This window comes from Phyllostomus discolor, chromosome 8 (assembly GCF_004126475.2).
Source record: "Phyllostomus discolor isolate MPI-MPIP mPhyDis1 chromosome 8, mPhyDis1.pri.v3, whole genome shotgun sequence".
NCBI classification, from domain to species: domain Eukaryota; kingdom Metazoa; phylum Chordata; class Mammalia; order Chiroptera; family Phyllostomidae; genus Phyllostomus; species Phyllostomus discolor.
In genome coordinates, this window is record NC_040910.2 from 40035170 (window position 1) to 40057714 (window position 22545).

At 49.1% G+C, this 22545-nt stretch overlaps 1 protein-coding gene across 3 annotated transcripts in view; it reads left to right on the forward strand.

The window, feature by feature from the left end:
- The window catches only part of UHRF1 (ubiquitin like with PHD and ring finger domains 1), a 42111-nt gene that overhangs the window by 2128 nt on the left and 17438 nt on the right, over positions 1–22545 (forward strand). Inside the window, exons 1-5 of one of the 3 annotated variants that reach the window (XM_028520029.2) lie at positions 2709–2841; positions 4154–4320; positions 14374–14637; positions 15341–15501; positions 17567–17782. In XM_028520029.2, coding sequence (XP_028375830.1) covers positions 4168–4320; positions 14374–14637; positions 15341–15501; positions 17567–17782 — 794 coding nt within the window. In that variant the 5' untranslated portion in view covers positions 2709–2841; positions 4154–4167. Of the gene's footprint in view, positions 1–2708; positions 2842–3367; positions 3510–4153; positions 4321–14373; positions 14638–15340; positions 15502–17566; positions 17783–22545 lie in introns of those variants that run through there. The other 2 variants (XM_028520028.2, XM_028520027.2) reach the window with 2 other exon arrangements.

Consider the following 22545-nt stretch of genomic DNA (forward strand, 5'->3'; position numbering starts at 1 on the left):
CTCATACATAATCATTTTCATTTTAATGGTTCTGTGTTAAAAGAAAAATTAAATGTGACATGAAATCGAATGTGAACTGAATGAAGCCCCTCAGAGCACTGTGTGGCCCATCTCACATGGACACCACCATGAAGAGTCATCCTGCACACCTGGCATTTCTCCTTCTGCCTGGTTTGGTTCTCCTCATTGGGTGGGAAGTGCCCTCAGATAGGGACTTTGTCCCAGCAAGCTTTGTGTCCGCCAATGTCTGCTGGACCCAGGACCTGATTCAGACAAGGGTCGGGGGTGGGGATCAATAAAAGTTTATTGAAGGTCTTCCTGATCTTCAAGAGCGTATCATTTTGCCAAAGGGAAACCACTGCTTATTCCTAGTGCCTGATTGGCTTGTGGGCTGGTGCCTAAGTGGGAGAGAGACACGAAAACAAAAGAGGCACTAGGAAGGGTCCATTCTCCAGACTCGGGCAGGCCTCCTTCGTTGTCTTTGCTGTGTCTTGTTTGAATTTATGTGATGTCTTTTGTGGACACCAACATCTTGTTTCCCTAAAGGTTTTGTAAGCATCTTTCAGAGATGCTTGGCATAGTCTCTCATTCATGCTTGTCAGCTAACCCAAGCAACCCCACCGACTGTCTTAAATAACTAGAGAAATGGGGCCCTGCGTCACTAGTCGTTGTGGGCTTGTCTGCAGGGAGAGCCAGGCACCTAGTTCTGGGTCACTTACCTTCAGATATCCAAGGAGCCTGGGCTGTGCCCTGCCCCAAATTTACATGAAGAATGTATTACTCCTTTGGGCCATGCTGAGTTTTTGCAACAGCAGGCAAAGCGGATGATACGTTCTCAGCAGGGATAGGCCAGGTTATGCTGTAGGTGTTCTCCATCTGGAGGGTGTTATTTGCTTCACAGGCCCCAGTAGGCTGCTCATACCTGTGACGTGGTCTACACGTGGCTGATGGCTGGGCGCTGAGAAGTCCAGAGTCCTGCAGTTGGAGAAAGTGAGCAGCACCTGGACTTTGTATATCGGAGTATATTAGTTTCCTATGGCTGCTATAACAAATTACCACAAATTTAGTGGCTTAAAACAACACAATTGAATTCTCTTAGATCTCTGGAGTTCAGAAGTCTAAAATGGGTTTTAAGGAGCTAAAACCAAGGTGTTGACAGGACTGTGTTCTAGGGAATAGGACAGAATTTGTCCCTTGCCTTTTCTAGCTTCTAGAAGCTTCCCTTCTTCCCTGCCTCTTGGTCTCATCATTCCAACCCCTACTTCTGTTGTCACATCTTCTTTGACTCTGGCCTGCCCACCTCCCTCTTTCACTAATCAGGACTCTAATGACGACACTGGGCCAGCCCAGATAATTTAGGATATCTCTCAATCTCAAGAGCTTTAATTTAATCCCACCTGCAAAGTCCCTTTTGCCATAGAAGGTACCCTTTTCATAGGGATTAGGATATGGACCTCTTTGGGGGAGGCCTGATTCTGTCCATGCTGGGGAAATCAAGAAGTACCAGTGCCAGGATGAAACGGACTCCACAATGTCAAAGAAACCTTGTAAAAACATAAATGGGAATTCATCACTTTTCTACTCACAGCCCTCCCATGTTACTTGCTGTTCCCAAGAGAAAGACCAAAGTCCTCCTGGCCGCCTGTGAGGTCTTATCTGACACCCCTCTGACCTCGCCCTTCTCCACCTCCCATCTGCTGTGTCTGTCCAGCTACATTGGCCTCCTTGCTGCTCTCCCTATAACTCTCAGACTCTTACTGCCTCTGAGCTTGCCCTCCCTTCCCGGACCCATCTGTCCTTGGTTTCTCCTGTCAGATCTCAGCCCAAATGTCATCTTCCCAGAGACACCCACCTCTTCACCTCAACCTGAATGTCCTCTCTCCACCCCCACAAGGCCACTGGTCACTCTCTAGTTATTGTATGTAGTGTCTGAAATTATCTGCTTCATTTATTCATTCCTTGCCTGTTTCCCCAGATAAGAATTTACTCTCCCAGAGACCACCCACAGGGTCAGCCTTGCCCACTGCTGGACCCCCAACTCTGAGCTCCCTGTCCAGCTGCTTTGTAGGTGCTGGGCATGGGTGCCTGCCAAGACTGGCCAGAGCAGAACAGTCAGGGCAGACGGGGCAGGGCAGCCCTTCCCGCCTGGACAGCCGGGAAAAGGCGGGAAAATGAGGTGGGGAAAACCCAGCAAACAAGTCCCGTGGGTGGGTAGAGTGGGAGTGATGGCGGACCCTGACACTAGGAAGTGGGGCTGGGGCAGACCAGGCCGGTCATCGGAGTCCAGGCAGTCCGAAGGCCCTCCACATTCTCCTGCAGTATTTAGACATTGATTCTGGCCTTCCTTGCCCTACTAGTCAGTCAATGCGTGCCCGGGCCGGAGGTGGGGGACGGGTGGTGCAGGAAACGACCTAGTAGGTTTGGGGGTCTCTAGTTTGGGTGTCCGTGGGGCACCAGAAGGCACGCATGGTGGGGGACCCAGGTCCCACCACTGGGCCCCGTTGTACACTGGGCGCACCCAGCAGAGCGCACAGGGTTGGGCGGGACTGTGGCTCGCTGGGGAAAGAAGGGGGGGATTGAGGGGGGGCGCCCCCCACCCCCTTTCTTGCTTCGCGCCACTGCGGCGACCAATCACCACGCAGGCGCCCGCCCCCGGCGTGGCCTCCCGCGGTCCCACAACTCCCAAACGCCGAGTTTTCGCGGGAAATAAATTAGAGCAGCTAGCAGCGCGGCGGGCAGTGTTGGCAGGCTGGGCGCTCCGGCTTTCACGCACGTCGCACGGGGTCCGGGCCACGCACGCTGCTCCATCATCATCGTCAGGCGGGCCAGGAGCGCAGGCAGGCGAGTGGTCGGGGCGGCCAGAGAAGTGAGAGGCTGGGAGGGCCGGGTGCCAGCCCGGGTCGGGGGTAGAGTGGGGAACTCGGACACTGGACGCTGAGACTTTGCAAAACTTTCCGGAGCGGCCAAAGACGCACGGCCAGCACGGGTGCCCGCATGCTCCGCGCCGCGACTACCCGGCACGTGTTCTCCGGCTCTACCCCAGCCCCGCCGGAGCTGGAGCTGCCCTCAGAATTCTGGACTTGGGCAGGGCCGAGCGGAACATCACTGGAGCCCCGCGGGGGTCGCGCCGGCTGGGTGGGGGAGGGTTGGGAGAACTGTTAAGGAGGATGTCAGCCTCCGCGCCTGCGCGCGGGGCGCCCCGCGATTCAATTGTCGCGCCCGAGCCCGATTTCGCGCGCCCTTAGTTCCCCGGGCACAACTGGGCCAATGGGGAGTGAGTGGGGCGTGGCAACTTGGTGCGGTAGAGCCAATGAGCGAGGTGTATCAAGTGAAGGGGGCGGAACCTAGTGTGAGGGGCCCCGCAGTCGGTCCGGGCGGTGGGGGTGGGCGTGGGCGTGGGTTCTCTGGAGTGGCCCACGCAGGAGTGAGGGAGGATAAGAGGGGCTTGGAGGACTTGAGTCGGATTCCAGGGAACGAGAGCCGGCACGCGGGGTCGTTGTGGGGCCGAGGTGAGTCCCGTAGCGAAGGGGTGGCCGGAACGGGGCTGCCGGTTACCATGGCCACCGCGGGGCTGGTCGCGTTGAGCACACGCGGGGGTGGGTTTGGGGGCCGCGGGCACCGAGGGTTGGGGGCTTACGTGTCTCCGGTGGGGTTCTTCCCTTTTGATTGCACTTAGTTGAGTTCCCAGGACTTCTGAAGTTCCGACCTACGCCGGAGTTTTGGGTTTCTCTCTTGTGTCAGTATTAATTCAGTGAAAGAAAGAATGAATGAATGAGTGAATGAATGAAAAAAACTCTACCGCTCATCGTTTGACTGTGTCCTTCCTCCTCTGGATGTTGGTGTCTTTTTCCTCTGAAGTAGGGTGTGTGTGTGGGTTGGACCGAGTGGTCCAAGGTGCGATTTGCCTTCCTCTAATTTCCCCTTCCTCCTAAATCCTACACTGGTGTTAGTCATTTATGCATTAACTCCCTAATTTTACTCTGCCAGGCCATAGGCCAGCTCTGGCTGTCTGTGGGGAGTAGGGAACTGGGAAGGCGTTCAGGGAGTTTCCTGGTGTCCACAGACTGGACAAAGCAAGGGTGACCCAAGTATGGCATGGCCTGGTGGTGGCAGCGTCAGAACTGGCTGAGGGATCCACTCTCTGCTCTCTCAGCACCAGCAGGCACCATGTGGATCCAGGTTCGCACCATGGATGGGAAGGTGGCCCACACTGTGGACTCACTCTCCAGGCTGACCAAAGTGGAAATGTTGAGGAAGAAGATCCAGGAGCTGTTCCACGTGGAGCCAGGCCTGCAGAGGCTTTTCTACAGGGGCAAGCAGGTAAACCCGCCCATCAGGCTGCTCAACACCCTGCACCTTTGTTCTTGTCTCATCCAGGCTTTGCTCCTCAGCGGCCACCAGCTCATATAGTCTCCCCCCTCATCCGGTCCTGCTTCATGTCTCCACAGAAAACTCAAATGCCTGAGCCAGGAACAAAGGCTTGACTCACAGATTGAGACGCTGGGCAGGCAGCTGGCACTCAAGTCTGTAGCATTTAGGCTCTTAGACTTCCTTTTTATTTTATTGCTTTTGAAACTCCTCTCGAGTAATTTCTAGAAAAAGAAGTTGGAGGTGGCTGACTGAGGGCTGATGAATTTCAAGGAAGAGCCTAGAATCATTACTCAAACACTAGGACAGAAGGGACCGGGTTCTTTGAAACACACACTGGTGGGCCACGGCGTGCACCAATTAGGGTTTGATTCCACAGGGTGTGTTTTCTAGAAATTTGAGTCAGCTTATTCAGAGGCGGGAGATGGTGCTTGCAAATCAGGAATTTCTGCCACTCTGGGCCCGCTCTTGCTCTTGGTGGGGCTGCCTGTGAGCAGGGGCTGGTTCTTTCCGCAGGGGGTAGGGGGGCGGGGTTGTGGCCTTGCTCCTCTTGTCTTCTTTCTTTGTGCTCTCTCCTCAGCTCCTTGTAGCATTTAAAATGGCCACCCTTGTTTTAGTGGCTGCCCAGATTGGGACACTTTCTTCAGTGGCACTGGGGGAGGTTTCCAGTTTTGTAGTTGTCTTTATAGGGGTATGGTGGGATGTATCGTGAGTAAGATTTCCCTGAGTTGGAGAAGATGGTACAACAAAGTATTGGTCCCGTCTGCTGAGACCATCTTGGAGTTGGGTGGGCTGTAGGGACTGTTGCAGAGATTGCACTGGATTAAAAGTCTTCAATGGAGCTGTGCGCCGGACTTTGTTGTTGCATTTTGAACTGGATCCTGCTGCCATCTGGTGTCTAGATTGAAAAATAAACGTTCTGCGCCTGGGCATGATTTTTGGGGGCTGGGAGGATCCTGAATGCTTACTTGAAATGAGACCTGATGATTAATTTCTTGGGCTTGCCCCGCCTCCTTCCTGTGAGAGATAGGATGACTTGAATGTCTTAAGAATCTGAGTTAACCCTCCCTGCCTGGGGAGGGGAAGCGGATCCTGAAGTTTTGGGGATTTGACTGCAGTCTCGTGAGTGTTGAGAAGCGGCAGGGCTGTGAGTGGAGCTCCGCTGGGCTATCTTCCCGCCTCTTCCGACGGTGGCTCATTTTTATGGCATCCACACTGATTCTGGTTTGCCACTTAGTCTGTTTGTTTAGCAGAGGTCCTTTTATATGGTTTCTGAAAATCTGTTGCCTGCTAAACAGTTCATGCTGTGTTGCAAAGGCAGGTCGGATCGCGTCCTTTCCAGTTTGCACGTGTTTTTGATCGTCTGTTGTGTGCCAGACACTGTGCATTTTAATTTTTACATTTCAAACATGCAGAAAACTTGAAAGGACCACGAACGCATAAACCCTGACCCCTAGAATTGACCACTGATATTTTGTGTAGTCTCTTTATCGCACAGCTCTCTATGTTGCTCTGCCCATCTGCCAATTCGTCTTATTTTTGGGATGCATTAAGTAAGTTGCAGACACTAGTTCACAGCACCCCTAGACACTTAGTATGCCTGTCATTACTGGAGTTCACTATTTCTTTGTGGTTCTCATTGTTTGTTTGTTTTTTTTTAGGTAAAATTTGTAGGTATCGAGATACATCTTAAGCAGGCCATTTGGAGCTCTGACAAATGTCTACACCCTCATAACCAAATCCTTATCTTCCTTTACTCGTCATATAACATTTGATCCATTCAAAAGTCTTCCTAATATCTGTGTAAGTTACAAAGCATGATAATGACAGTGACACCAAGGTGCGTTAGAATGTACACCGCGCCTTTAATCTTAAGGCTCTCGGCAGTGAGATACAGGGCTCTTAACATTGCCTTCTCACAGTGCAGCTTTTATAGTTACCAGAAGGTACCTGGGAAATGTAATTTCTACAACTGCTGCCCATTCTCCTTCCTGGTGCCCTGTTTTGCAGCTTTGTGAGGGAACTGTGTAGTCGTTTCTGTCTTCCGGGTAGGGAAGCCAGGCCCCAGAGCCTGATGCAATTTCCCCCAAGGTTGCCTGGCCAGGAACTGGCCTGGTCTTAGGAAGTGTGGACATCGAACAGGAGGGTGGGTGACAAAGGTACATAAGCAGCAGCTTGAAGCAAGTAAAGTCTGCAAACAGAATGCAGTATCACTGTACTGCTTTCTAGTGGTAGAAAGCAGCACAATTTCTAGTGGGTGCAAGAGAGCTATTGGTTTTCTAGAATGTTCTAGAGAGTCTACACAACCTTTTTTTTTTTTCCTTTTTAAAGGAATGTGGCATAGCAGTTAAAGATCTGCAGTGAGGTTGACTGAGACCATAAAGTAGAACACAGCGGAGTCTTTATTCCGGATATGGAAGGGTTTTGTGGCAGCTTATTTAGGCTGAATAGGTTGGCAGTTATGTCGCTCAATTAGCAGAACTAAATACAGGGAGCATAGGGGGAAGGGACTTTGGCGGTAGGCTCCACCGGGGCAAGGAGAGGGGCACATGGTGCCTGTGTTTTGGCTGCCCATAAAAAAAAACAGTAGCTGTCATTTGTGGCATAGCCTCAAACAGGCTCAGGTACAATGCTTTGCGCTTTACATAATCTTCCCAAGCTTTTTGGCCAAGTGGCTTGACCACTGACTCTCTGTTCAGACGGGGCTAATGTTAAGAACCTACCACACCTGTGGCCTGTTAGAATTCAATGAGGTACTAGATGTGAAGGAATGAGCCCCATGCCTGGCTTATAATAAGGATGCAATAAATCAGCTCAGAGTCCGCCCCCCCACCCCCTGCCCCCGGCATGCCTGACATGAGGGTGGGTCATTCTCTGTGGGGGGGCTGGCCTGGCCACTGTGGGGTGTTGAGCAGCATTCCAGGCCCCAACCCACTCAAGTGCAAGGAGCACCCCCCAGTTGTGATAACCACAGATGCCCCCAGCTTTACCAAGTGACCTCTGGGGACAGAATCACCCTGAGTAGGGAACTGCTGATTTTGTAGATAATTTAGGAAAATAGTTCAATTGGTCCTGCTGCGCTCAAAGACTCTGCTAAGGGCAGCCTGAAAGATCAGAGGAAATGATATACTGGGAATAGCCTTGAGAGGGTTCTTTATGTCACAGTGGCCCATCCAATGTCCCTGCTATATTGGCCTTTACAGAATGCTGCCTATCTTCCTGAAGGGCAGGGTCAGACTGAAAATAGGACAGTCCCCTCACAGAGACCTCTCCTTCAGGTGGCTTGAGTGGGGGGGTCCCCCTTTTCCCTGGAGAGGCATGCTCTCTGAACCAGGGGTTAGCAGACCTGGTCCGTGAAGAACCTGATAGCAGATATTTGTCTCTGTGGGACTGCTTACCTCTGCCACCGGAGCAGGAAAGCAGCCGTAGACAGCATGTAAACGAAGGGGCATGTGTCAGTAAGAGTCAGTACATTTTATTTATAAAGTCAGGTGCAGGCCAGAACTGTCACTCAAGCTGTAGTATGCTAATTACCCTGTGCTCCGATGCAGCCTCTGGTTAGGTGCAGCCAGGTTTTACTGTGAGAAAGCACTGCTGTGGAATGTGCTAGAACAGGTCCCCCAGGCACTGAGACTGTTTGGTCTCAGGGCCCCTTGCCACCCTCTAGAGCGATTGAGGACTCCAAAGAACTGATGATGGGATTGGATCCATCTTTTGTTACATTAGAAGTTAGGAATCAGCCTATCTGGCTGGTGTGGCTTAGTTGATTGAGTGCCGGCCTGTGAACCAAAGGGTCGCTGGTTGGATTCTCAGTCAGGGCACATGCTTGGGTTGTGGGCCAAGTCCCCAGTAGGGGGTATGTGAGAGGCAACCACACATTGGTGTTTCTGTCCATCTCCTTCCTCCCCTGCCTATAAATAAATAAGTAAATAAATAAGTAAATAAAGTCTTAAAAAAGAAAAGAGAAAGAAATTAGAATTCACACGTGCATGTTTCCTTAGTCATCCGAATGGTGGCATCGTCCTGCATCATGAGACCCTTTGCTATCCCTGTGAAACTATAGGAGTGAAAATGGCACAGCATGGTGGCATCACAACAGTTTTGGACTTAAAAATCACTGAAATGTTGTTCCAGGGTGTGTCCTCATCTTTGGCCCTGCAGGGTCAAAGGGCGGACAGCGTTCATTTGTCATGCCCACTTTGCCCTCTCCATGTCCATCATTGAGGTTTTTGTTCACTCTGCTTGCTCTTTCCCAAGTGGGCAATTGTGTTACCTCTGCCATGTCTGGGATCCTGCTCCCTGTGTTTTTTTCCCTCCGGTCTCTGTCTGACTGGCATCTCAGGTTGCTGTGGAGGCCTGGAGGCTGAACTGCGAAGGTGGGGGCCCGGGCTGCATGCCCTGGAAGAGGGCAGAGCAGTTTCTCACTTCCTCTCTCCAAGTTCCCTTTCCTCCTCCAGCTCTGGGTCCGGTGCGTCTTGGTGCAAGGCTCATACCACCTTTGTTAAGATCCTGCAGTCTGGTTTATGTCCCTTCTACCTCGGACCCAAATTGCTAACTCTTTTTTTTTTTTTTTAAGATTTTATTCCTTTATTTTTAGAGAGGGAAGGGAGAGGGAGAGAGAGGGGGGTGGGGTAGGGTGGAGGGAGAAACATCAGTGTGCGGTTGCTGGGGGCCATGGCCTGCAACCCAGGCATGTACCCTGACTGGGAATTGAACCTGCAACACTTTGGTTTACAGCTCGAGCTCAATCCACTGAGCTAACGCCAGCCAGGGCTCCAAACTGCTACCTCTTAAGCCAAGCAGAGAACCACCACATGCTGAATCTGGTGGCATTTATTTTCTTCTCTCAAATGTTTTTGGGGCAGAACTTGGCACCCTGAAAAGTATCTCCAGAAAATGTCCTGAGGGGCAGAAAGTGGGCAGAAGCAATAGGCATGGTGAACTTTTAAAACAAGTTTCTAGAAGGCACTGGGTGCTTCATTGTTAAATTGTGTATGTGTTTATTTCAATTTACATGATGCTCATGGCATAAAGTTCCAAATGTCCAGGAAGCATACTTGGGTTGAGAGAGAGAGAGAGACAGAGACATAATTTAAATTTCATAGGCAGTTTTGCCTGCAGACCTGAATCTGTAGTACGGGGTTTTTTCTTGCCAAACCACATATAGTCAATTAGTCCTCTATATTTGCAAGTTTTGTATCCATAGATTTGACCAGCTGCAGATCAAAAATATTCAGGGGAAAATTTCCAGAAAATTCAAAGAGCAACACTTGAATTTGCCATGTGTCGAGCAGCACACTGAATCCACGTGAATGAAGGGATGTGTAGGCGTAGGCATGCCCTGCACCACATGCCCTGCTGTAGGCTGTATGCAGATATAGGCTACCTGCAAATACGCCGTTTTATACGTGGGACTTGAGCATCTGATGATTTGGGTGTCCGTGGAGGTTCAGAACCCTGTCCCCTGCAGATATTTTACAGCTACAAATATGGACAGCTACATATTTTACTATAGGCAGCTTAAAGGGTTTTCAGTGGATATTTTGGGTATACAGGATTTTAACTTCAGACTTAATTTTAACATTAGAACGCATAATGTAAGGTGCAGCTCACTTGTCATTCAGTTTTAATAGCTTTGTTAATGCTGTTGGCCTTGGTTGGGATTTCAGGATCTTGATAACACACCCAAACTGTGGATTGTTCAGTCGCTTCAGGCAGACGTGATAGCTTGTGATAGGCCCAGGCCCAGCCCCTCTCCATTGTGGTTGCTGAAGGTTTCTGCACAGCCGTGGGGAAGCAGGCTGCGGGGAGAGGGGCACACAATACACCTCACCATAGCAAACAGTTGTGCAAGCTTCTTCCTCCTGACTGCAGGGCTCTTCTGGAAAGTTCCAGAAGTGACCTCTGGAAGCAGCTGGACTGCCATGTCCTGGAGGTGGAGCTCTGTGCCAGCCTGGCCCAGCCCGAGTGCCCCCTTTCTTGCCCACGTCCTGCCCTGTTCCTCTGTCCACACCCTTGCAAGGGCAGGCTCACTGCCTCCTCCACGGAGCTCAGCCCCTGAGCAAACCAGTAGGCTTCTGCCAGCCTGGCTTCCCAACCTGTCACCTGTCACCTGTCGTAGAGGTGAGGGGGTGGTCACACCCAGCAAGAGGCTCAACTGGCAGCAGGTTGTCAGAAAAATAGCACGAGAGATGAGTGGTGTTGGTGCTGAACCCAAATCAAAGTCCCCCTGCCTCAGCCTCTCCGTGACCCTTCCTTTTTGCACCTCTCCGCACCCCCAGGGGCCACTCTGATGCATTCTACCTTTCTTATTTCTGCCTCCTGGTCTCCTTCCTGCTTGGGCCTCTCTTCTCTCCAACTGGACCTCCATTCGGTGCCTCTTTGTGAAACAGACATCTGCCCACATGCTCCCTTCTGGCTCAGCTCTGCCACTGCCTCTCCACTGTCTGGGTTGGCTGGGTTGATTTCCTTCCTGTCCTCCGAAGTCATCCTCCGCTCTGTCAAGGCATGTGAGAGACGCATCTACCTTGTTGCATTTCTCTGTGAAGCCACGGCTTTGCTTGCAAATAATGCTTCTGAGAATTTACCAGGTAGGGACGCTGGTGTCTATGTCCCTCAAATACATGTGAGGGTCTCTCTAGCTTACTGGTTCTCACTTGGGGGCAACTCCCCTCAGGAGACACTGGGCCATATCTGGGGACCCCTGCAGTTGTCACGACTGGAGGTGGCATGTGTGGGTAGAGGCCAGGGATGCTGTTCCATGCTCACAAGTGCCCAGGATGGTCTCCTCCCAGAGAATGATCAGCTCTGAATGAGGGGGAGTTTGCCTAACCATGGAGGTCCCGGGCCTCAGGGTACAAAAGTCTTGTCTGTCCATCTGGCTTGCCGCCTTCTAGTATCTCTGACACAGTTACAATGGGGATACTTGTCTCCATCTTTTTTTAAGTTAATACACTTTATTTTTGAGGGCAATCTTAGCTTCTCAGCAAAGTGAAAGGCAGGTTCAGAGATTTCCCATATACTCACATAGCCTCCCCCATGTCAACATTGGGCACCAGAATGGTGCATTTGTTACAATTGATGAATCTAGATCAATACATCATAATCACCCAGAGTACATAGGTTACATTAGAGTTTACTCTTGGTGAATCCTAAACTCCACTGGCTTGCACAAGTATACGATAATGTGTATCCACCTTCACGGTACCACACAGAGTAGTTTACTGCCCTAAAAATCCTCTGCACCATACCTGTTTATTCTCCCACCCTCTCCCTCCTGGCAGCCACTGGTCCTTTTACTGTCTTCGTAGTTTTGCCTTTTCCAGAATGTCACATACAGATGCTCCTCGACCTAACGGTGGGTTACATCCTGATATAAATTCATCCTGAGCTGAAAATACTCTCAGTCAAAAATGTATTTGGCCCTGACTGGTGAGACTCAGTGGGTTAGGTGTTGACCAAAAACCAAAAGGTCGCTTGTTCGATTCACAGCCAGGGCACATGCCTGGATTGCAGACCATGTCCCCGCTTGGGGGCATGCGAGAGGCACCGGTTGGATGTTCCTCTTCCACATCAGTGTTTCTCCCCACCTTTAAAAATAAATAAAATCTTTTAAAAAATGTATTGAATACACCTAACCTACTGAGCACCACAGCTTAGCCCAGCCTACCTTGAACAGAGCACGTACATTAACTTCTGGTTGGGCGCCTCTCACTGCCGCTGCCCAGCACCACGGGAGAGTACCTGGCTGTCTATCTCCAGCCTGGGGCAAGATCCAAATTCAGAATTCAGTGTCCAGTTGTTGCTGAATGCATGTTGCTTTTTCATCACCGAAAATTTGAAAAATCGTTAAGTCAAACCATCCTAAGTTGGGCACCGTCAATAGCTGGAATCATGTACCCTTTTTGGATGGCTTTCTTTCCTTTTTTTTTTTTTTAGTCTTCATTGAGATTAAACTCATACCCTACAATTCACCTATTTAAAGTATGGGTTGTTCAGTATTCTGCTCTATATTTATAGCAATTTGCAACCATCACCACAGTAAATTTTAGGACATTGTCATCACTTCCAAAGGAAACCCTGCACCTTTTAGCTATCACTGTCCTGTTCTCCATCTCCCTCCCCCAGCCCCTGGCAACCATCAGCGCATTTCCTGCCTCCGTGGATGTGCCTTCTCCGGACCTCTCACATACAGGGAACCACACCTTGTGTGTCCTTTTGTGTCTGGCTTCTGTCACTGAGCACCATGTGTTCAAGGTCCATCCACGTTGAGTAGAGTGTCAGTGCTTCCCTCCTTTTTATGGTCAAGTAATATTCCAGCGTGTGGATGGGCCACCTTGCGTTTATCCATTCACTCATCCATGGACACATGGCTTGTTTCCACCCTTAGGCAACCGTGAAACACGCTGCTCTAAACATGGTGCACAGGTTGACTTGTCTCTTCCCATTCATGTCACCACTCACCTGGTGGTGAGGCTGTCCTGTGTTGCCCTGTGTTGCAGGGCTGGTGCCGCATCTGTCTCCCGGGCTTCCCTGTGGTACTCGGGCAGCACCAGGCACATTGGAGGCTCTCACTTGGTGCTGGGTGAGCAGGTAGAGTGGACCTTGGTCACCCAGGGGAGTTTCAGAGGGGCCCTGGCAGCCTCTGCAGCTACAGGCAAGTGATGATGTGTTCAGAAGCATTTTTCTGGGGGAGAGGGATCATCATCAGATTCTCAGGTTTGTGATGAAAGAAGAACACCTCCCCCAGCACCCCTGGACCAAAGGATGACCTTGGACCCTGGAACTTGCTTCCGCTGGGACCCCCCTCCCCACCTGGTGTCGTTTGCATATTAATGGCAAGCAGCCCTTGGTATAAATCGGGAAGGTGGTAAAGTTGATTTTTTTTTTTTTTTTGGTCTGTGTTTTTCTCTTTTCCCCTTTTTTTAGGGCATTGCTTCTGAACTAGGTTGTTCTGCCCCAAGGGAACACTGGAGGTTTGGAGACATCTGTGGTGGTTTTGACTGGGGGTGCTCCTGGCATTCTGCTTGGGGGCCAGGGATGGTGCTCAACACTTTGCAGTGCTCAGGACGGCCCCCCACAGAGAACGATCGAGCCTCAGTGTCAGTGTGCTGAGGGCACAGAGCTGCTTTCGGGGCACTGGGATAGAACACGGTATACTTGCAGGCCTTCGCTGGGTGCTGGTGGAGTGCTGTGGGGTAGTTTCTAATAAAAGCTAACTCCTTGACCTTTGATGCTATTGGGATGCAGCTCAGAAGACAAGACTCCTTCACACCTGCCATGTCACACCCAGGGGTGCAGAATGCTGAGCTGTGCTGGCCGCAGGGTCCTGTTAGCAGGTGTCTGGTGTGGATAGAATTAGCATAAAGGCATTAATACAGAGGGGTGGCAGTAATGGGTCTGGGAAGCTGCCCTGAGTGGGTAAGATCTGAGCTGGAGCCTTACACTGGAGACTGGCGGATGTTGGGGGATGTGTCTTCTTGGGCTTACATAGGCCAGCTCTTCTCCCTGGGCACTGCTGGCATTGGGGCCCGATCATTGTCTGTGCGGGGACCATCCTGTGCCCTGTGGGAGGTTTTGCAGCATTTCAGGCCCTACAACCACAGATGTCCCTAGACGTTGGATGCCCGTGTCCCCTGTGTGCTGAATCACTTTCAGTTGAGAATCAGTGATGAAGACCATGCTTGTTTACTGTAACTGACAAAAGTTGCAAAACACAGAGTACTTAGAAAATCTCCCCTGACACCCAGTGTGTGTCCACAACACAGCAGGGTTACGCTGTGTGTTCGTGGGGACATTCACCATATGACACCAGGAGTCCTCACTTGAGACAATTCAGGGACCCTGGGGAAGTGGTATCGGTGCATGCCCAGGAAGGGACAGGTTCTATTGTCTCATAATCTAAGGGCAGATTTGGTCCTTTACTTGGTGTGTTCCTGCTGCCTGTCACCGAGCAGACACCAAATGTCTGGTGGGTGAGTGACCTCTGTGTCGCTATCTCTGTAGATGGAGGACGGCCACACCCTCTTTGACTATGACGTTCGCCTGAATGACACCATCCAACTCCTGGTCCGGCAGAGCCTTGTGCTTCCCCCCAGCAGCAGCAAGGAGAGAGACTCTGAGCTTTCTGACACGGATTCTGGCTGCTGCCTGGGCCAGAGCGAGTCGGACAAGTCCTCGAATAGTGGCGAGGTGGCTGTGGAGGCGGACGGGAAGACGGGCTTAGCGGATGAGGACACGTGGGATGAGACGGAGCTGGGCCTCTACAAGGTGAGTCTCCTGCAGAAGCCTTGGGGTCAGGGATGCTCCCTGCCTGGCTGGTCTCTGCACCCCCAGGAGCACTGTCCATGCCCCCCTGTCTTCTCTGTCTTCCCCACCACCCAGCTGTCAGCTCATGAGGGCTGGCCAGCTCCCATCCATCCCTGTGGCTGGGCACCCCCAGTCCTGCCATGAAAACCTCCTGAAGTTCCTTTGGCAGAAACATGCTCCTCCAGATTCCTTTCTGTTCCCTGAAGCAGAATCCTGGGTCGGTCTGGGCCCACAGGTGTCTTCTCTGTGGCTTTGCAGTGGCTGTAAAATTTCTGAGTTCACTGCCACCCTATAAGAGCATGAAATTTTATATAATGATCTAGATTCCCAGCTTCTCTTGAGAAATGAGCAGTTATGACCTCCCTGTGCCAATTTTGCTCACAGGCACACCGGGGACACCTGTGGTTGTCATGAGTGGGGCTGTTGCTGACATCAAGTGGGTGGGGCCAGGGAAGCTGCTCAACACCTGACAGTGCCCAGGACCATCCCTCACAGAGAGTGACCCAAATGTCCACAGCGCTGCAGCTGAGAAACCTGTTGCAGGCATTTGGGTTTGCATCCCAGGCCAAGCATCAGTGCCAAGAACCAAACCAGGCCTTTGTCAGTGCTGCTGATCAGATTTCCTTTCCGGGGTCAGATGAGGGAATTTACTTTTTCCTCACAGGTCAATGAGTACGTTGATGCTCGGGACACGAACATGGGAGCTTGGTTTGAGGCACAGGTTGTCAGGGTGACGAGGAAGGCACCGTCCCAGGACGAGCCCTGCACCTCCGCCTCCTGTTCCACATTGGAAGAAGATGTCATTTATCACGTGAAATACGACGAGTGAGTGTCATTCAAGGCAGGTGGGCCTGTGGCGTTGGCTCTGTGTATATAGGATCTGGAGTTTGGTACAGCCTTGGGGATGATGGTGAGGGTTCAAGGCCTCCACCCTCAATGCTTCCACACCACACAGGAGGCCTTGCCCTGGAGGACTAGTATCAGGCGGACCCAAAGCTAGGCCGACCCCTGCTCAGGTCTCCTTGGAGAACTCTGCTCTGATCTTCTAGTCGGAAGCCCCCCTCACCTGATGCCTGTTTTATTCATACCGCATGTCACTGGTACTGTGTGGAACCGTCCTATGTACTTGTCTCTCCCCCTCACTGGACACATGAGTATTTACTGAGCACTCACTGTGTGTATTGGCCCTGTGCCAGACACAGAGAACTCTTGTCTGTGAACACAGAGGCTGTCTTCGTAGGCTTGGGCTGCCGTAACAACCTGCCACATGCTAGGCGCTCAAACAGCAGACATTTATTTTCTCATAGTTCTGGAAGTTGGAAGTCCAAGATCAAGGCGTTAATGGGGTTGCTCCATGGTGAAGACTGTCTTCTTGGCTGTCTTCTCACTGTGACCTCACATGGAAAGAGAGAGCTCTGGTGTCCCCTCCTCTTACAAAGACACCAACCCCATCAGATCAGAGACTGAACCGTATAACCTCATTTAACTTTAATTATCTCCCTAAAGTCCCCATCTCCAAACATAGTCACATTGAGGGTTAAAGCTTCAGTATGTGAATTGGAGGGGGTACAGTGTGGCCCATAGCAGGGGCACGCATGCCTGCCGTGGGGAGTGCCCATTCTAGGCAGCCCGGGAGCTTTCACCTGTGGGGTCCCTATTGCCTACCCCACCCAGTTTCTGGTGCATTCTAAGCTTGGCTCTGTAAAGACTGAAAGTAATTGAATAATGAATCACAGTGGATGCAAGATTCCCATCCTCTTTGTGAGGGGATGCAAAGGAAAGCCTGAGGGCTGAATCTGGCTTGAGGCCTGTTTTTGTAAATGGAGCTTTATTGAGGCACATCAATGCCCATTTGTTCGAGAATTGTTCTGTGACGGGCTTCTTGGTCATGGCAGCACAGCCGGGTATTCATGGTAGAGACCTTCTAGCTCCCAAGGCCAAAAATGTTTGCTATCTGGCTCTTTACAGGAAAAGTTTGGCAACCTTTGTTCTTGGTGATTTACTGGTGAAAATACTGAGCACTGGGCGATAGAGCTATACATAATAGATTTGGGGTTCTCCCTCACAGCTGAAGTTTTTAACTTTGTTTCTGATAGGTTTCTTTCATCCCAATCATTTTATGCCTGTTATGAGGCTGCTGGAATATTCCTGCATACCCCCATCACTTCCCTAATATCCCATATGTTATGTTTACAGAAATGAAATAATGCATGTCCCCCTGTGAAAATCATTTTTAATATGTACAATGTGGAAAAAGGTGGTTTTCCCTCCCTCGGTTTTTTTCTGTATCAGTTTCCTAGGGCTGCTAAGTGCCACAGCCTGGGTGGCTTACAATGACAGTTTATTCACTGACAGTTCTGGGGGCCAAAATCAAGGTGGCAGCCAGGGTATGACTTCCCTGAAACTCGTAGGGGAGAGTCCTTCCCTGCCTCCTACAGGGAATGCGGCCAGCAGTCCTCGGCTCGTGGCCACATTGGTCTCCGTCTCTGCCTTTATGTGTCATTCTCTGTGTCTGTGACTCTTTTCCTCTTATCAGGACACCAGTTACAATGGATTAAGGCAGTGTAACCTCATTGTAACTTAATTACATCTGCAAAGACCCTACTTCCAAATAAGGTCCCATTTCCAGGTGTCAAGGGTTAGACGTCCAGCATGCTTTTTGTGAGGGGGGGCGGGTGGGACACAGATCAGCCCATAACCCCTTCTGTAACTGAAACCTGTCTTGTGTGCCTCTGTATTTTTGACACCAGTGAAGAACATACTAAGGGAGGGGACTGTACTTGCCACTGTGATGAGAATAACCCACACCTGTGTTGTGTGCGGCCTTCTTGTCTCTGAGGAGGGAACGTGGTCTGGTCTTTGGGGTCTGAGTGTGGGTTTTTTCTCCCAGCTACCCAGAGAATGGTGTGGTCCAGATGAGCTCACGGGACGTCCGTGCCCGTGCCCGACACATCCTCAAGTGGCAGGAGCTGGAGGTGGGCCAGGAGGTCATGGTCAACTACAACCCTGACAACCCGAAGGATCGGGGCTTCTGGTATGATGCAGAGATCGTGCGGAAGCGTGAGGCCCGGACAGTGCGGGAGCTGTACGCCAACGTCAGGCTCGGGTGAGTGGCTGCCCAGCCCGCACTCTGTGGGCAAGGCCCTCAGTCTCCACCTAGCCTCCCCTCTGGGGCTCCCAGTTCCTGCTCACCCACCTGTGATCTTTCTAAGACAGACCCCCTCACGCCCCTTCTCGGGGTCCTGTCTCTGAGGCCCAGGTGGAGACTTCAGGCTTCCTTGTTCTCTCTTATTTGTTGTCTTAAGATTTGGCAAGTAGGTAATAGCGTCAAATACATCAAAATCCAGAAGGTACTGAAAACCACACAGTGAATATTTTCCTTCTCTCTGTCCCCTAGCCACCAGTTCTTCTGTCTGGAGACTTGACCTTGGCTTTCCAGGGACATTGTGTGTATAGACGAGTACAGACACAAGCAGAAACAAGGCCATGTAAGGGTGTGCTCTGCATCCAAGCTCCTCGGACTGCAGGCCTGATCCTGCCCTTCCCCTGTTTGGGCAAATAAAGTTTTATCAGCACACAGCCCTGCCCCTCCGTTCACCGATTATCTGTGGCTCCTTTTGTGTTGCAAGTGCGCATTTGAGTAGTTGAGAAGGAGACTGAAAGAAGACATTTATATTTTTGGCTCTTGTCAGAAAATGTTTGCTGGGCTCTTCTCTGCTTTTCCTTTCTGTGTGTGTGTGTGTGTGTGTGTGTGTGTGTGTGTTTAATTCACACATAACTGGAGACTTATATCCTAATCGTTTTTAAGTATACATTTTGGGGGCTTAAGTACATTCACATTGTTGTGCAACCATCACCACTAATCCCATTTCCTGAACTTTCTTATCATCCCAAACAGTGACTTCTCCCATTAAACACTAATTAATCCCCCATCTCCCTCCCCCTGCCTGGCACCCACCATCTTTCTTTCCCTCCTTCAGGGACCTTGTATGAATGGAATCGCATAGTATTTCTTTTTGTGTCTGGCTTATCTCACTGAGTGTAATGTTCTCAAGGATCATCCAGGTAGCATCTTGTGTCAGGCCTTCCTCTTCAGTGGCTGAAGAACATCCCACGTTAGTTAGCAAATATAGACACAGATATCTGGACAGCAGTGTCCCAAGTACAGAGAGCCAGGTGCAAAGGTTCTCAGGCAGGGTCGTTTCTGGTGTATTGGTGGCCCTGTGAGGAGGCCGGAGGGCCAGAGGGAGGAAGGAGTGGAGACTGGAAACTTCGGTGTACCTGGACATTCAGGGTGTGGCCGGGAGTGGTACAGAGCTGGAGTTGATTCTCTGTTGCTGGCAGTCATTGGGGCGTTTTGAGCACAGGGCCTATGATTAAGAATCTTCGCTCTGGGTAGCAGAGCAGGGAATGGACAGCAGGGGGCAGTGTGGCCCCAGGGACACCAGGGAGGAAGCTGCAAGTGATGTTATTGTGAAAAAATGACCGACTTTTTGTTTCACTGCTTTTCTCTATTGTTTCTTGTTTCCAACTTCATTGATTTCTGCTCTTGTCTTTACCTTTCTCCTTTCCTTGGATTGATTTTGTTCTTTTTCTAGTTTCTTGAGGTAGCAACTTAGACTAATGATCTGAGAAATTTCTTGTTTTCTAATATAAGCATTTTAGTGCTATAAATTCCCCTCTAAGCACTTTCTTAACTGTTTTCCACACATTCTGTGTTCTATTTTTCTTTTTATTCAGTTCTCTATTTCTTTTATTTCCTTTGAGACTTCCTCTTTGAGGCTCCTGGCTTATTTAGAAGTATGGTGCTTAATTGCCAAATGTTTGGAGATTTTTTGCACTGTCTTTCTGTTATTAATGTATAGTTTGACTCCATTATGTCCAAAGAACATACTCTGTATGATTTCAGTTCAAGTTTTTAAAAGATTTCACTTACTTATTTTTAGAGAGGGGGAAAAGGAGGGATAAAGGGAGAGAAACATCTGTTGGTTGCCTCTTGCACGCCCCCAACTGGGGACCTGGCCCACAACCTAGGTGTGTACCCTGATCAGGAATTGAACCGATGACCTTTTGGTTTGTGGGATGTTGCCCAACCCACTGAGCCACACCAGACAGGACTCAGTTCTAAGTTGCTTGAGGTTTATTTTATGGCCCACAATAAGGTCTGTCTTGGTGAATATTCCATGGTTGTTTGAAAAAAAAATTAGTATTTTCTGTTGTTGGGTAGAATATCCTGTATATCAGTTACATTGGGTTGGCTGAGTGTGTTGTTCACATTTTTTAATTTCTGACTTTCTGTCTAGTACTTCTCTCGGGTGATGAGGGGCTGTCCAAGTCCTTAGCTGTGATTGTAGATTTTTCTGTTTTTCCTTTGAGCTTCATAATCAACTGTTGTTTGGTGTGTACACATTTAGAACAGTTATGTCTTCCTGGTTGATCGGTCTTTTTATCATAATGTAACATCCCTCTTTGTCTCTAGTAATTTTCTTTGCTCTGAAGCCTACTCTATCCCAGAGGAGTTGTCTCTGTATGTGCATGTATGTGTATTGAATATCTGCTTTTCTACAAGTTAATGTTTGCATGGTGTATCTGTTTTTAAATCCTTTTACTTTCAACCTGTGTAGCTGAATTTGAAGTAAATTTCTTGTAAACCATATAATTGGGTCATTTTTTTCATCCACTTTGTAAGTCTTTGCCTTTTAATTGGCGTATGTAGACTGTTTACATGTAAGGTAATTATTGGTTGCCTTGGCGGGGTGGCTCAGTTTGTTAGAGCATCATCTGGTATGTGAAGGTTGTGGGTTTGATCCCTGGTAGGGCACATGCAAGAATCATCCAATGAATGTATAAATAAGTGGGACAACAAATCTGTGTGTGTGTGTGTGTGTGTGTGTGTGTCTCTCTCTCTCAAAATAATTTTTTTAAGTAATTATTTGTATGTTAGGGAATAAGTCTGTCATTTTACTGTGGGGGTTTTTTTTATGTCTTTGTTTCTGTTTCTATTTTTCTGTCTTTCCTGGGGGTTACTTATATATTTTTTAAGACTCTGTCTTGATTTATTTTAATCTTTGGAGCATGTTGCTTTTCATGGTTTTCACAGAGGTTTTCTGAATTTTACCACATAGACATGTGACGTGTTGGTGCCACTTCCCCCTCCCGGCACCTCGGTTGCCTAGACTGCCGTCACTTTTGTCCTTTGAGCCAAATGTGCTAATCTTCCCTCCATTCAGGTCCCTTTAGGGTCACTTATTCTTTTATTTCTTATTGTTGATTTGAGAGGGAGAGATCAATTTATTTTTCCAGTTATTTGCACGTCCATTGGTTGCTTCTTGTATGTGCCATGACCGGGGATCTAACCTGCAATCTTGGCGTCCCAGGGTCTTTCACCGACTCAGCTACCCAGCCAGCTCGTTTTTTTATTTTTTGTTTTCTTCCTCTGTGCTCTGAGCCTTTCCTTTATAACTTCTTATCTGTTTGAAGAACTCCCTTTAATTAATTCCATGAGAGTGAGCCTGCTAACGGCAAGTTCTTTTGGTTTTCCTTCGTTGAGGACGCGAGAATGCTGCCAGCCGCACCCTGCTGCACCGGTGTAACTCTTGCACGCCCAGTCATTGTGTCTGTGAATATTTTAGAACACAGTTTTTAAAAATCACTCTTGAAGAATGAAGGAATGTCACCATAGTGCTGTTATTACAACCTAACAGTAACTTTTGAATAACACAAATCCAGTCATTGTTCAGTCTTCCAGTTAGCGCTCTTCTTTTCTTAATCATTTTTTTGATTAGGATCTAAGTAATGTCCATAGATTTCAGTTAGGTTGGTACCTATGTTTTATTTAATTTATTTTTTTTAGTTGCTCAGTAGACTTTATTGGTTTTTTTTGCTATACATTTTTTATTTTATTTTTTATTTTAATGTTCAAGTACAGTTTTCTGTCTTTTATACCCATCCCAGCCCACCTCCAAGCCCTCCCCACCTCCCTCCCGTTGCCACCCTGCCCTTGGCATGTGTCCTTTATACTATTGTCCATGTGTCCTTTATACTAGTTCCTGCAAACCCTTCCCCTTTTCCCCTGAAATTCCCTCCTCTCTTCCCTCTGGTCACTGTCAGCCTGTCCTCTATTTCAGTGTCTTTGGTTATATTTTGCTTGTTTGTTTTGTTGATTAGGTTCCGGTTAAAGGTGAGATCATACGGTATTTGTCTGGTACCTATGTTTTAAATCTTAACAGTTTGAGGAAACCTGGTCTTTTGTCCCATAGAACTGCAGTCTGGATGTTGTCATGTCTGTTCTCACGGCGGTATTTCCTTGGACGTGGTGAATGGATCTGGACCTGTGGTGTCTGGTTCCATAGCCATGGGCTGCACGTGCCACCGGGCATTTGAAGTGTGGCCCTGACATGCGCCAGGAGTACGAAACACGCACTGGCTTTTGGAGACTTAGTGACGAAAAAGACGAAAAAAAAAGATGTTAATGATTCTTTACTATTCATTGCATACTGAAATAACATTTTGTATACATTGGGTTACATAAAACATACTCATGCCAGTTATATCTGTTCTTACTGTTTCAGTGGCTACTAGGAACTGTGGCATGACAGTGCCCACGTGGCGTGTGTTTGTGGCAGGTGGTCATTTCTTTTGGACGTTGTGGATGTAGATGTTGGATCGACTCTTGGGGACATTGTAAAGTAGAGGAGCTTTTGTGTTTTGATCGTGCTAAATTGATCAGACTTTACCTTTGTGATTTTTGCGTGATAGGCCCTGTTTAATTGGCTTTTCCTGCCCAAAGTTTAGAACTTACTCTCAATTCATGTAATGAAACTATTTTATATGCTGCTTTTTAAAGAAAAAAAAAGATTTTAATTCTTT